The 14,515-nt window shown below is 44.8% G+C and overlaps 2 protein-coding genes across 2 annotated transcripts in view; both read right to left on the bottom strand.

Annotated features, from left to right (window-relative positions):
* Positions 1–1,020: 1,020 nt before the first annotated feature.
* prph2b (peripherin 2b (retinal degeneration, slow)) lies at positions 1,021–9,752 on the bottom strand. The gene is made up of 3 exons (XM_044213560.1): positions 8,725–9,752; positions 5,936–6,182; positions 1,021–2,663 (listed from the first exon to the last, which is right to left on the bottom strand). Exons 1-3 carry the CDS (start codon positions 9,303–9,305, stop codon positions 2,460–2,462), a joined length of 1,032 nt encoding a protein of 343 aa, XP_044069495.1. The 5' UTR covers positions 9,306–9,752; the 3' UTR covers positions 1,021–2,459.
* A 1,931-nt stretch (positions 9,753–11,683) lies between these two features.
* ubr2 (ubiquitin protein ligase E3 component n-recognin 2) overlaps positions 11,684–14,515 on the bottom strand; it is a 44,989-nt gene continuing 42,157 nt past the window's right edge. The window contains exons 45-46 of the mRNA XM_044213553.1: positions 13,610–13,711; positions 11,684–13,518 (exon numbers count right to left, since the gene is read on the bottom strand). Of these exons, the coding sequence (XP_044069488.1) occupies positions 13,377–13,518; positions 13,610–13,711 (244 nt within the window). The 3' untranslated portion in view covers positions 11,684–13,376. The remainder of the gene's footprint in view (positions 13,519–13,609; positions 13,712–14,515) is intronic.

Below are 14,515 nucleotides of genomic sequence, written 5' to 3'. Positions count from 1 at the left end.
ACACTGTGAAACACTGTGTGAAACACACTGTGAAACACTGTGTGAAACACTGTGAAACACTGTGAAACACACTGTGAAACACTGTGTGAAACACTGTGTGAAACACTGTGTGAAACACTGTGTGAAACACACTGTGAAACACTGTGAAACACTGTGTGAAACACTGTGTGAAACACTGTGAAACACTGTGAAACACTGTGTGAAACACTGTGTGAAACACTGTGTGAAACACTGTGAAACACACTGTGAAACACACTGTGAAACACTGTGTGAAACACTGTGTGAAACACTGTGTGAAACACTGTGTGAAACACTGTGAAACACTGTGTGAAACACTGTGTGAAACACTGTGAAACACACTGTGAAAACACTGTGAAACACTGTGTGAAAACACTGTGAAACACTGTGAAACACTGTGTGAACACACTGTGAAACACACTGTGAAACACTGTGAAACACTGTGAAACACACTGTGAACACACTGTGAAACACACTGTGAAAACTGTGAAACACTGTGAAACACACTGTGAAACACTGTGTGAAAACACTGTGTGAAACACTGTGAAACACACTGTGTGAAACACTGTGTGAAACACTGTGAAACACTGTGTGAAACACTGTGAAACACTGTGAAACACACTGTGAAACACTGTGAAACACTGTGTGAAACACTGTGAAACACACTGTGAAACACTGTGAAACACTGTGTGAAACACTGTGAAACACTGTGTGAAACACTGTGAAACACACTGTGTGAAACACTGTGTGAAACACTGTGAAACACTGTGTGAAACACTGTGTGAAACACTGTGAAACACACTGTGTGAAACACTGTGTGAAACACTGTGAAACACTGTGTGAAACACTGTGAAACACTGTGAAACACTGTGTAAAAACACAAAGTGTACAAACACACTGTAAAATACTGTAAGACACACAGAAGACGCTATGTTCACCTGGTGTTTGCATGTCCAGAAACTGCGCTGATGAGTTTAATAAAAGAGGAGTCGGACAGTTTGGTGTCAGTCACAATCTCTTTATAGGTTTTATCGTACACAGCGGAGCGACTACAAGCTCCAACCAACCCACAACAACTGGCTGAAAACATCACAACTCTCCATATCACAAAGAAAGAGAACAGAAACATAGAAATATTACAACCTGTAGCTGAAAACTGACCTTTAATCACTACACAGCTGACTGACCCACACACTCTCTGATGCAGCTTCCTGTCTGCTACGCTGAGAAACACTAAACATTAAAGTACAGTCTGATGAACTTGCTCATCAAAGCGTGTGTGTTGTTTGGCTGCAACTTTAGAGTAAAAAAACGTTCCTGTTTCAGTCTGAACCAGCGTCGCTCTGACAGGGAACCAGACGGCCACGATGGGACATTCTCACCCTGAACTCAGTCTGCCAGGCTCAGTCCTGCCCCAACACGCTCCACCAATCACGTGCTTCAGATTACAGATGCGAACATTAACGTTAGCTATCTTTCCTTCGACTGGCGCCGACGTGTGACAGTAAAGAATTTAAGTTAGAAGTTGTGACATAAAAACAAAACAAGTGAAACTAAAAAGACGGAGTCCAAGTAAAATTTACGAAGACACGTGAATCTTCCTCACTGTGTATATCCCTGTATTTACCTCTTGCTGGTGAGCAGTATCACTTCCGACCAGCGGTGGCAGCACTGAGCGCCCCTAGTTTTTTTCAGATGTTGGGCCGTCTGTTTCCACGTAAACCAACCGAGTCAGAGGTCAGACGGCGGCGGTAAAGACCAGAGTCCGACCGATACTCGATGTCTGAGACACAGATACCAAAATGTGGACGTACAAACGGCTGATGACGAAACATTCACTGATGTTTGTTTTTTACATAAACAAACATGTTTGGCAAGAATCCCTCAGATTTATAAAATATATTCTGTTAATGCGCTGCGCTCTCTGCTGGACAAACTGTGGAACTGCAACAGTTTCTAAGTCTCAGACATGTCTGATATCAGCTGATCAGCGGTGGGACGTATCGGTCGGGCTCTGGGAAAGACCGGCGTCTTCCAGGCCTGATGGTGTCTCGACAGGAAGCATTGACGGGGGGTTAATTTAACATTTGTATAGAATTTAAAATCCCAACCCAGATGTTTTATTTACAGCAGCAGGTTTCTGTTCCTCCTGGTTAAAAATAAACTCTGTTCAACATATTTACAGAATGGAAAACATCAACATTCACAGTAAGTTTAAATGACTTGTTCACTTTGAACGTGTGTGTGTGTGTGTGTGTGTGTGTGTGTGTGTGTGTGTGTGTGTGTGTTATTCACGCTGTAGTATTGTAACAGTGGCGTATGTACAGACGGTGGAAAACACCTCTCCTCTCTCGCTCCCTGTTTTCTGGGGGAGAAGCAGCTGGGAGGGGAGGCGGGGGGAGGAGGGGGGAGACCTCAGTCCTCTGTAGCGGGTGGGGTTCTCAGGTGGCGGCCTCCTGCGCGTCCCCGCCCTCGTCCACCTGGTTGCTCTTCCCCAGCGTCTTCAGCTTGGAGAGCAGCTCGCCGATCGTCTCCTTCACACCTTTGTCCAGCAGCCAGCCGTCGCTGTCACACTCGGGGTTCTCCGGGTCCTCCATCGTCTCCAGAGCCGTGCTGAGGTACTTCAGCCCCGCCATGTCCACCGACTGACACGCAGAGACAGACAGAGACACAGACAGACAGACAGAGACACACAGAGACAGACAGACAGACAGAGACAGACAGAGACACAGACAGACAGAGACACAGACAGACACACAGAGACACAGACAGACAGAGACACAGACAGACAGAGACACACACACACACACAGAGACACAGACAGACAGAGACACAGACAGACAGACAGAGACACACAGAGACAGACAGACAGAGACAGACAGACAGAGACACAGACAGACAGAGACACAGACAGACAGAGACACACACACACACACAGAGACACAGACAGACAGAGACACAGACAGACAGAGACAGACAGACAGAGACAGACAGAGACAGACAGACAGAGACACACAGAGACAGACAGACAGAGACACAGACAGACAGAGACACAGACAGACAGACAGAGACAGACAGACAGAGACACAGACAGACAGAGACACACACACACACACAGAGACACAGACAGACAGAGACACAGACAGACAGAGACACACACACACACACAGAGACACAGACAGACAGAGACACAGACAGACAGACAGAGACACACAGAGACAGACAGACAGAGACAGACAGACAGAGACACAGACAGACAGAGACACAGACAGACAGAGACACACACACACACACAGAGACACAGACAGACAGAGACACAGACAGACAGAGACAGACAGACAGAGACAGACAGAGACAGACAGACAGAGACACACAGAGACAGACAGACAGAGACACAGACAGACAGAGACAGACAGACAGAGACACACAGAGACAGACAGACAGACAGAGACAGACAGAGACACAGACAGACAGAGACACACAGAGACAGACAGACAGAGACACAGACAGACAGAGACACACAGAGACAGACAGACAGAGACACAGACAGACAGAGACACACAGAGACACACAGAGTTTAATATCTGCGGTAAACACGTCTGATTTTTCCTAACACGCACTCCAAATTAAATTCTTATACGTAAAGTAATAAGTACATTTTTGTAAGTATATAAATATTTTTAGTGCTAATGACTAAATAAGTTATTATAACTTATTCTCTAACCGCGTCCTCTCCCCTCACACTCAGGACGAGTACGCAGTAAGTATTTTATTTGTATAATACTCCACATGAACTAAATCATTCTATTGTATTTTTATTGCTGTTTATTCCTCTCAGCGTTATGTTTGTTTTGTAATGTTCAATAAAACGTTGATCACATAAGACCTGGTTGAGTTTTGTTTTCCAGGTTTGTTGAAGTCTGAGAGGAAGCTCTGCCTGAGAAGACGACATCTGGGGAATCAAAGTCCCGCAGATCTGAATGTATTCGCAGAGAAGTTGGTTGATTTGATTCGTTACGACCTGTTTTTTATGTGGAGGAGGCTGCTGATTGGTCGAGCGTCAGTGAAGAGAATAAAACAGATCTGAGACCAGCAGCAGCAAAGTTCCTACAAACAGAGTGATTGAGTTCAGGATGTTGTTTTTAAATCCGCCGCCTGTCGTGACTCTTCAGGTCAGACTTGTTGTTTTGACCCACATAACGAATCGCTTTTCACTCTCAGGAACTGTCCCTCATCCTGATCTTCCCAGAATGCACCCTGTTGCTGCTGCGGGCAGCTTACCCCCCCAGAATAGTTCCTGATCCTCGGTGAGCCTGACCACCGCTCGGCAGCTTAACACGCCACCTCAGCACCCGATCCACCGCCGAGTCCTGAGTCACAGCAGGAGTCAAATACCAGAAACTCTGCTTCTTCTCATGTTTCTGTAAAATATATCTCATACAAACCACAGACTCCAGGTCAGATCCTAAACTTTTAAACAAGAACATTAAAATATAACACGGTGTTACAGTTCTGAACACAGATTGATTAAAAACCTCTGGAAATGATTCAGTGTAGTTTATCAGTGTAGTTTAATGTGTTTGTCATGAGGCAGCAGCTACTTCAGCGCTAACGCTAATCGCTCGCTAATCAGTTAACCAGGTGCATTCAAGGTCGCTTCGTTAATTTACTGCAGGTGTGCTGCGATTATCTTGTTTTAAATCAGAAGATTAAGAACAGAACTTATCCTGCGTTCACCTCCAGGAGAAAGTCCTCAGAGATTAAAAACAGCGGCAGGTGAGAGGCAGATTTAGCTCTGAGGTTTCACCTTGTTAGCTGTCATAATAAACAGCTTTTTAACAAAAACTCCCTGCTGTTCTTTCCTTAAAGCACTGTACCTTCCAACAGCCCCGCCCCCTGGCCCTCCTGTCCAATCAAATGCTTTCAGCCGTCCACACATGATCAGGAGGTGTGAGTGCAGAGGTAACAGAAGTTTAAGTCCTCAACAAGTTTTAAGTGGCAGGAGAACAGAGAAATTTGTGAATTCTGTTTTTCGGTTTAACACAAATCTCCTTCAGAGAAGAAGGTTAGCCCCCGACAGCCAGGAAGAGTTCTGGTTGGCTCATTATTAACTGACAGGGTTAGTCCCCTTTGTACATTAACTTTATATCCCTTTTATGAGACAATACGACAAATCAAACCCTTATTTTTGAGTCAAAACATTTGTGTCAAAACCTGGAACGAGACCCAACAAACTCCACCGATTCAAATCTCCGCAACCTTCAACCAACTGTTTGTTGTTGAATTTAAAGGAACAGTTCAACATTTACTGCAATCCTCTTCTCTTTGTTCCTGAGACTTAGACTGATACCACTCTGTACAGTAAGCTGGTTAGCGTAGCTTAGCATAAAGACTGGAAACAGAGGGAAACAGCTAGCCTGGCTCTAATATCCACCTACCAGCACCTCTAAAGATCACTGATTAACACGTTACATCTCTGACTATTCCTTGGCTCTGAACAGTTGCCAGGCAACCAGCGGAAACTAATATAAAAAAAATAATCCGGCTCACAACTTTCCATAAAACTACGAATTCAATTTTTTTTTACACTTCAGTTTGTGTTCACATGATTCAAACCAAATATAACGTGTTAATCAGGGAGCTTTAGAGCTGCTGGTAGGTGGATTTTGTGACCTTTGGACAGAGTCAGACTAGCTGTTTCCCACTGTTTCCTGTCTTTATGCTAAGCTAACCGGCTGCTGGCTGTAGCTTCATATTTAGCATTCAGACATGAGAGTGGTATCAACTTGAACATCTGACTCTCAAAGAGGGAGAGAAGAAGAGGATTTAATTAAAAATGTTGTACTGTTCCTTTAAGAGACAGTGTGGCCAAGGTTGGATACTGATTGGCTGAAGTAGATTGTGGGCGGACCCTTACCTCCAGGATGATGGTGGCGATGATGAGTGCGCCGATGCTGTTCATCATGCCACTGAAGTAGGAGAAGAGGGCCTCGCGGCAGCCCCGGGTCCAGATGTTGAGCTCCTCGATGCGGTGGTCGTAGTCGTAGTGGGCAGAGTTATTGGTCAGGTGATGCTGGATGCAGGGCCGAGGGGACCCGGGGTTACAGCAGCTGAACGGGACGCTGTCCATCAGGTACTTCCCCTCCACGTTACTGAGGACTCGACTGCAGGACAAAAGAGTTAATGTTTACTGGACTCTACCTGGAGGTCAAGGGTCAGACACACTGCCTGGCTGGGGCTCATAACCACGGATGGATCACTGAGCGGGCCTACCGGGGCCCCTGGCCCCTGATTGAAGTGACTGTTTATATTTTTTGTTGGTCAATCAAACGACCACAAAGAGACAAAGCATCTCTTTTCGTCTGATTGCCTTTCCAACAAGAAATGTGAACAGTCACTTCAATCAGAGGCCCTGTTTGAAGGTTTCCATGAACTTTCAATAATTTTGGTGACCCCTTGACCTTTCCTTTAGCACCACATCAGGACAAAAATTATATTTGTTGAAAGTCTTTAAATATTTGTTTGGTTCTGAATTGGAAAACCAGACTAAAGGCTCTGTTACATCAGCGTGGTGAAGTAAATCTACACAAATCTTGCACATAGACTTGTGCTCTTGACCAACAGCAAAGCTTTGGTTAAACAGGACTGAACAACACCAGTCAGACTTCAGGAGGTCAAAGGTTTGTTCTGCTAACGAAGGAGAACAATAAGCATAAAATGATACAATGCTTTGATAAATTGTCATATTATTTACATACGTATGGAAAATAGTAGCAGTCCTAGCATAAAACCCTGAGGCACGCCCTTTAATACGAGGAGAAAGGAAGAGGAAGACCAGCTGATAATCAGACTTAAAGTTCCCTTTGTTTTATTTTTATTCTCAGTCACAGCAGCTTTTTAAATAGTGTCTTTAACAGTGAAATCAATTCGTTTCAGTAGAATCTATACAATTCTCTACAATCCACTGATGGGTGAACTTTGACCAGAGAATTCTCCCTGTTGACCAATAACAAGCCATGAGCTCTGAGTGGACGGAGAGTCCAAAATGGAGGAAGCTATCGTAGCTTAGCTGCGTGTCAGCATCCAGTTTTACAGAAGCTCCTCTGTCAGAGCAGATCCTGCTCCACCACAGAGACCTGGTTCACACACAGTCAGGAGACAGGAGGACTTCATGCTGATACAGCTGTTAATACACTGTGGACACTTGTTGTCCTGTTAGCGTCTGAGCTAACGAGCCTGCTAGTGTGGAGAGCTATTGTCTGGCTGGTGTTAGCGGTAACTCCAGCAGCTCACCAACTATAACCTGTTAGTAGTCACGACATCACCAAGACTCAAGGACCAAATATTTCCCATGGAAGAACATTTCTGTGCCACTTCCTGGTCTAACTGGGGCTTAACAGTTTCCTAGCGCCCCCTACAAACAACATCCTGATGATTTATCTGTTCTTAGAGTCTGAACAGTAGTGGAGTTAAACATGTTTGTCCTGAGGGTGGCGCTACAGGAAAGACATTGGAGTCATTAAAATCTAGAGAACGTTGAGAAATCTTAATAAGAGAACAGCATCTTTAGATTTTTGAATATAAAAACTGAATTAATCTGAAGATCTGTGCGAATCTGTGTGAACAAAAGGACGTTTGGTTATGGGACGACTTTGCGATGTCACTGGTGTCTCCTTTGAGAGGCGGGGCCTGAGAGTGATTGACAGCAACAGGCAGTGGGCGTGGCCTGTGGCTGACAGGAGGTTAAAATTGGAGAGAAAGTAATATCTCTTAAGTGCATTAACATGGAAACACGCAAACATGGATCTACAACAGCATCAGACGTGTTTCTGACAGTCAGCTGGTGATAATTATTGATCACCTCTGATGTGTTCTGCTGTCCCCTCGTATGTTTGTAATGATCACATCTTCTGTCAGAAATGTGATCAGTGTCAGCAAACTGTTCTCCCTCAGTCGCCTGGTTTGGTTTAACCTTGTCATGTTAGCATGCGTGTGAGCTGCAGCGAGGTGGAAATCAGATCCTGACAGATTATAGACTTAAGAAGGAGAAGCTGGTACATCAACCTCCTGCACGGTAACTTTTACCTCCTTAATTCCCTCATTTATCCTCCACTGACCCTTTGTAACAAAACTCTCTCCGTCGACCCGCTGAGCTCTGAAACTTTAGTTAAAGTGTGAGTCAGCTGAAAAACACACCCGACTGCGATGATGATGAACTCTTCAGGAAATGTTGGAGATTTGAATCAGGCTTTTCTCGTTAGGAAGCTTAGAGATGATCCGAGTTTGTGCTCTCGATGACCTCAAGAGACAAAAATGAGCCTGAATTCAGAGAAACGAGACTGAAGATCAAAGTGAACTTTCTGGGAAAGCTAGAAATAAAAAGTATGGGATTGTTCAACATCCTGATCAGAGGTCAGTTTAATGAGTCCAGAGCTACTGAACAAACTGTGTTTCTCTGTTCATATCATTGTAAAGCTGTGTGAAGGTCAGTGAGACCTACAGAAGGATATTCTCAGAGAAAACAGAGAAACAACCTCTGAGGCTCTGCAGGAAGTGACAGCAGAGGATGGATTCAGTTTGGGTTTGATAAACAACTGACGATTTATCAATTATCAAAATCGTTGGTTTGATTAATTTTCTGCCAATGAACTAAGTGATAAATGGTCTAACTGATTGAAGGGTGCAGTATTCGGTCTGTGTACTCACTCTTTGACCTGGTCGTTGCTCATGTCCAGGTAGCGGTTGCTGATCCACTGCACCTCGAACCAGTCCCTGAAGTTGTTGTTGCCGCAGCAGCGGAACTCGATCTGCGTCATGTCCAGAGTCCTCTTCATGAAGCAGCGCCCCGGCGTGTCCGTGTCCTTGTAGAACTTGATGCTGTTCTTCAGGCCCTCGGCCAGCGTCAGGTACACGGCGAACTGCATGAGGAAGCAGAGCAGCGCCGTCAGCAGCAGGAGCGCGTTGAAGCCGCAGCACAGCAGCAGGTATGACTTTAGCATCGGCTTCCACTTGGCAAACTTGACCGGGTCCAGAGAGTCGTGGCACACCTTTCCTCCGAAGGCGTTGACCCCGCAGGCCAACAAGCCCACCAGGATCAGCAGGTTGGGCACTAAATGGCTCTCGTTGTTGTCCATCATCTCGCTTCTCTTCCGCAGCTCGATCTTGAAGAAGATGCCGAGGCTGAAGATGAGGATCCCCACGATGACCGAGAGCCAGTAGATCATCCACAGACCCTGAGCCAGCTTCACCCGCTTCTGCAGGTTGAACTTCACCGGCATGAACGGCATTTTAAGCTCTTAGTGAGACCTAAACACTCCACTGAAATCAACAATCACTAAACGTCAGGTATCAAGAAGAAAACAGTTCGAGAATCCGTCAGAGTTTCAGAGTTTTAATCCGTTCCAGAAAGAAGCAGCTGAACTCAAAACCAGAACTCCTGGTTTCAGACCCATAATGCCAAGCTGCAGATCAGGACAGTCCATACTGCTGGGGGGGCAGAGGGGTCTGCCATCAAATCACAATCAAATATTCACATAAAACCCGTCAGATCGGCTCAGCGCTCGGCTCCGCCACACTGATATTTTCCTGCAGAAAGCGTCGAGGTGTGAATGTGAGCGAGCTGCGACTCGTCATCCTAAACCTCCGATCAGCTCTGATCCCATTAACAGCAGATCAGCTGCTGCCTCTAATCCTCCGACTTACTGCTAATTGGTTTGATCTTAAGCAGCAGCTTCCTCCTCTCGGCCTGTCACAGCTCACAGAGTTCAGTTCTGCTGACAGAAGCTCACCTGTGTCACCTCCCTGCAGGTGTGCCTCAGCGACAGGAAGCAGAACTGATGAAGTGATGATCCGTCCACTCAGCAAAGAAGAAACTAGAAACTTCCTGTAACGGGGCTGACAGAAGCAGCGCTGTGGAGGAAGTGAAGGCTATTACCATGGCAACAGACTACCCAATCACATAGCGTTACAGTCGACATTACATTTGTCATGTCAGCAATCCTTAAAAACTACACGTCAGGAGAGATTCAGACACGTCCAGTCTCAGATCAGAGGACCGTGGAGTCTCCGGAGTCCTCCGATGTGATCTGGAGTCTCCGGAGTCCTCCGATGTGATCTGGAGTCTCCGGAGTCCTCCGATGTGATCTGGAGTCAGGTGCACGAAAACCTCAGACCTCATGTTAGAGTCACTCGTACAAACAGGTTTCTTCGTACGAGTGATTGAACAGAATTTGCACTTGGATTGAGGTGAATGAACGCAGACAGTCTGAGTCGCTCACAGCAGGAAGACACTTGTCTGACTCTTGATTGATGGCGTCGCACCACGAAGAGTTGTGTTTTCTCTGCTCTGTAAAGTTTTTCTTTAATGGATCTCGACGTGTCTGAACACACAAACTCTCCTGATGACGAAACCATCACACGGGTTCATGTTCTGAACACCAGTTTAAATTATTTACACTTTGTTTCTGACCAAACAGGTTTTAGCTGCCAGTTTGGCGGACGGCTCTAAATACTACAATACCCATGAGCCTCAGCTGCTGTTGCCATGGAGAAGAAGCTAGTCGGACGTGTGAATCAGAGAAGTAGAGAATTCAACCAAAGATGTTAGCGGCGCATGTCACAGCTGGGAGTCGTAGTTTTTATGTCCGCAGGCTTCTTGTAGCTTTGACTTTTTTAAATCAAAGAGCCAGATGTTTTCCAACACAGCTGTTCATCTTTTGTTCTGATTTAACAGTTTCGTGTTGATCCAGACTAACATTTTACTGCAGGAACCTGAAATAACTCCGCCCACTTTACAACTGTCTGGCGTTTGAACAGAAATCAACTAAAATAAATTTAAACATCATCATGGCTGCCAATTTACTGAGACAAACTTTCTTTTTTAATTTACTTTCTTTAATTTGATTTTCTTGTCATATTATCTGTCTGACAGCTGCCTCAGGACCTTTCTGCAGGTCTCTGTCCAGGTGAACACCTGAATGAAACAAACAGGCAGCTTGATGATTTTAGGGGTATCGAACAGGTGACATCAGGCTGAAACGAGAGATTTACAACAACGTTGTTCAGTTCAGAGAGTTTGACGAATCCGACTCGTACGAACAGAGAAAAACGTTCCTGCGTGAGACTCGCTGGGAGAACGGTCGAGGTTCAGTTCTGCCAGTGGTTCTGGGAGACCCCCCCTCCAGTTTCAGACTGGGTCCAGCCTCCATCACTGTGGAGGCGCATCACTGTTAATATAACTGTAATAAAGGCCTGTTTCCTCATGTTTACAGTCTGAGCGGCCTTTAAACCCCGAGCGGTCTGCCGCCACCTCTCTGATGTTTCCACGGTTACAGCTTCCTGTGTTAAATGATGTTTTTATAACAGAAACTCTGCTGCAGGTCGGACAGAAGCTACGTTCATGTCGGCTTTTATTTATTTTATCAGAGTTTTCTAGACTGAAGAACTTCAACGACACTTTAGTTTCATTGTTTCGGTTAGCACCATGTGTCGTCACTCAGGTCATTATATCATCATCATCATCATCATCATCCTCATCATCAGTCCCGTCTGTCAGACCGGCTTCCTGCTCCTCAGAGGACGAACCCCTGAGAACGAACTGTCCTCCAGCGCCACCATCAGGACAAACTGCTTAAACTCTGAGAACAGATGCAACTGAAAAATAAAGTCCTTTTAAAATGTTTATTGGTTTTGTTATTCTTATACAATATTATACATTTCCTCATTTATACAAGAATTCACATATTAACAAGTCAGCGTGAGGAGGCGACATGCTGTGAACACGTTTGTTCACCTGAAAATCTCTTTTTATTTAAACGTGTGAAAACAAAAAATAAACCAAGAAAACAAAGTTTTTCACTTGTTTAAAGAAAGTCAGATTTTTATAACAAACTAATAAATAAATAAATAAATAAATAACGGAAGATTTCTGTTTCTGTTCGTCTCAGAACTCAAAGCCATAAAAAACAACCAACTCGTTTTAACAGGAAGTGACATCACAGCTCACATGACCCACAAAGTCTCTTTAAATAAAATGTTAAAACTAAACTAAAATCCGATATCAGCCTCTTTCCTAATCAATACGTACTTCTGATATGTGCTTTGATACGTTGTCAGCTGATCAATACTCCGAGCTCCAGCGCCAATAAGACACAAAGAAGTTTTCATTGATCATTCATGATGCTTCAAATGTTTCACAGACGCACTGAACTCTGGGAATCTGTTGTCATGGAAACGCTACAAAATCAACTGATCAGACTTAATTCGGCTGCTACAGGAAGAAGATTTCACGATAAGTCTGTTTCTGTTCTTACTGCACGTTGTCGCCTCAGTTTAATCATTTGTGTTTAATTAATTATATATAATTAATAAAACACAACATTGTGCTGTCAAATAACCTCGAGTGACGAGCTGCTGCTTCCTCGTTCTGTGTTTTTAATGTTTCTTTAATGCAACTCAAAGCAGAAACTCACCTGGATGATGTCACCGTCAACAGGTTTATGTTCTGTCTCTAAATACTACAATACCCATGAGCCTCAGCTCGCTGTTAATGTGAAGCTCTGTGATTGGCTATTTGTTAGTGAAATGCACCCTGGGAGTCGTAGTTGACTTCTCTCCTTCACAGTTGTTCATCTTTTGTTTCATGATGATCACAAACTGTCAGGAACCTGAAGGAGCCGTCGCACAGCCGTCACTGAACGGCTCACCTGTCGAACACACCTGAGCCGTCACTGAACGGCTCACCTGTCGAACACACCTGAGCCGTCACTGAACGGCTCACCTGTCGAACACACCTGAAGTGTGAGCGGCGACTCTGACGTCTGAAACACGCGCCTTTTCCCATCATGCCGAGCGCAAACAAAGGTTTAAATTTATTCTAAATTAAATATAAAACTGCTTGAAGCGGCCTGTCAATCAACCTGAATGACAGCAGCAGGTGGGCGGAGCTTCACTCAGACTCACTTCCTGTCGTGTTCCTGCAGAACTTCATGTGGATTTTTAAAGATTCACAGAAAGTCAGAAAATCTCCCAAAACTAAATTTCAAATCTGAAGAAAACTGAAATTAAAAATGACAAACGATTCTAACTTCCTGTCTGTGTGAGCAGAAACAGAGAGGATGGAGTGAGTTTTATTGCCTCTCTCTGATTGGTCAGAGGTCAAAGGTCAGGAGCCTCCATGAAGCAGAAAGCAAAAAGCTAAAAATCCTGAAAAAATCCCTGAAAGCTGATCTGAGCTCAGCGCTGGGCCGCAGGAAGCCGATTGGTTGAGAGGAAGGAGTCGTTATTAAAAAGAGGCCGGGCAAACGGCCGCGAGCCAATCGCTGGCCGTCTTTCTAAACAAGGACGGGCGGTGCTGAACATCACAGGTGCTGCCAGTCGATGGCGACCAGCGTCTGATTGGCCTCCTGAGCGTGACCGATGACCTCAGCGACGCTGTGCTGACGCCACAGACGCTCGATCTTCCTGTAACGCTCCGCACACAGGTGGAGGGGGTTCCCCCGCCTGCAGACACACACACACACATATAAACAAATAAACACACAAACAAACAACAAATAAATACGCGTGTGTGTGTGTGTGTGTTAACACCTACTTGAGGCCCTGGTCCGTCTCTCCGTAGTCGTCCAGGTAGGGAGGAGGATAGAAGCAGCCCTTTGTTTTACCTGCTACTAACAACACCTGACTCTCTCTAACCCTGCACACACACACACACACACACACACACACACACACACACACACACACACACACACACACACACCATGTGGTCATGTGACTAAGAGTCTGCAGCTGCGAGGCGGGTCTGTTTGGTCATGGTTCAGAATTGAAAGTAGACAGAAAAATAAACCAAAGTACCCACAGTAGCATTAGCATTAGAGTAGCATTAGCATTACAGTAGCATTACAGTAGCAGTAGCATTACATTATTAGCATTAGCGCTCCATGACGTGCTGGCTAAACACAGGAGCACCTTCAGTGGAAGCATCCCACCACAGAGCATTACAGTAGCCACAGGAAGTCATTCCTGCCTGTGGCCATCAAAGCATTTAACTAGAGTAAGGATTAGTCTGTTTGATTAGGTCACTAAACTGGACATTGAGCATTACATCTTAATAATAATTGTGCAGCATTCTGTTTACTACTCAAGTGCAATATTAGTTTTCCCTTGTTAGTTTTTCTCATTACTGTTACGGATATACCTAGCATTAGCTCGAGCAGTACATGCACCTAGCTTAGTAGCAATTATTATTACATAATTAGTGACATTGCATTTATACTGTACTTCACAGCATCTACCAGTAAACCCACTTGGTATTAGCACTTAGTTTATCTTATACTTATACCAGCATGTTACTTAATTTATTTCTGACCTGTTTATAGTTTAAATTATCGCTTTAGAGTGTGTGCACTGGCATAAACAGCAGCACTGGAACAAAGTAGCATTAGGGATGCAGTAAAGTATTTCTGATTCTGATTCTGATTCTGATTAGCATTAGCAT

Source organism: Siniperca chuatsi, linkage group LG11 (assembly GCF_020085105.1).
Source record: "Siniperca chuatsi isolate FFG_IHB_CAS linkage group LG11, ASM2008510v1, whole genome shotgun sequence".
In the NCBI taxonomy this organism is placed as follows: domain Eukaryota; kingdom Metazoa; phylum Chordata; class Actinopteri; order Centrarchiformes; family Sinipercidae; genus Siniperca; species Siniperca chuatsi.
The sequence above is the reverse complement of the archived record's forward strand: the minus strand, read 5'-3'. Positions and strand labels throughout refer to the sequence as shown.

Excerpts from the sequence above, each read along its gene's own strand:
- prph2b (XM_044213560.1), bottom strand. The coding sequence starts at position 9,305 with ATGCCGTTCATGCCGGTGAAGTTCAACCTGCAGAAGCGGGTGAAGCTG. Across the intron at positions 6,183-8,724 it reads AGCAACGACCAGGTCAAAGA|TCGAGTCCTCAGTAACGTGG; the intron begins GTGAGTACACAG and ends TTTGTCCTGCAG. Across the intron at positions 2,664-5,935 it reads TCGCCACCATCATCCTGGAG|TCGGTGGACATGGCGGGGCT; the intron begins GTAAGGGTCCGC and ends TCTGCGTGTCAG.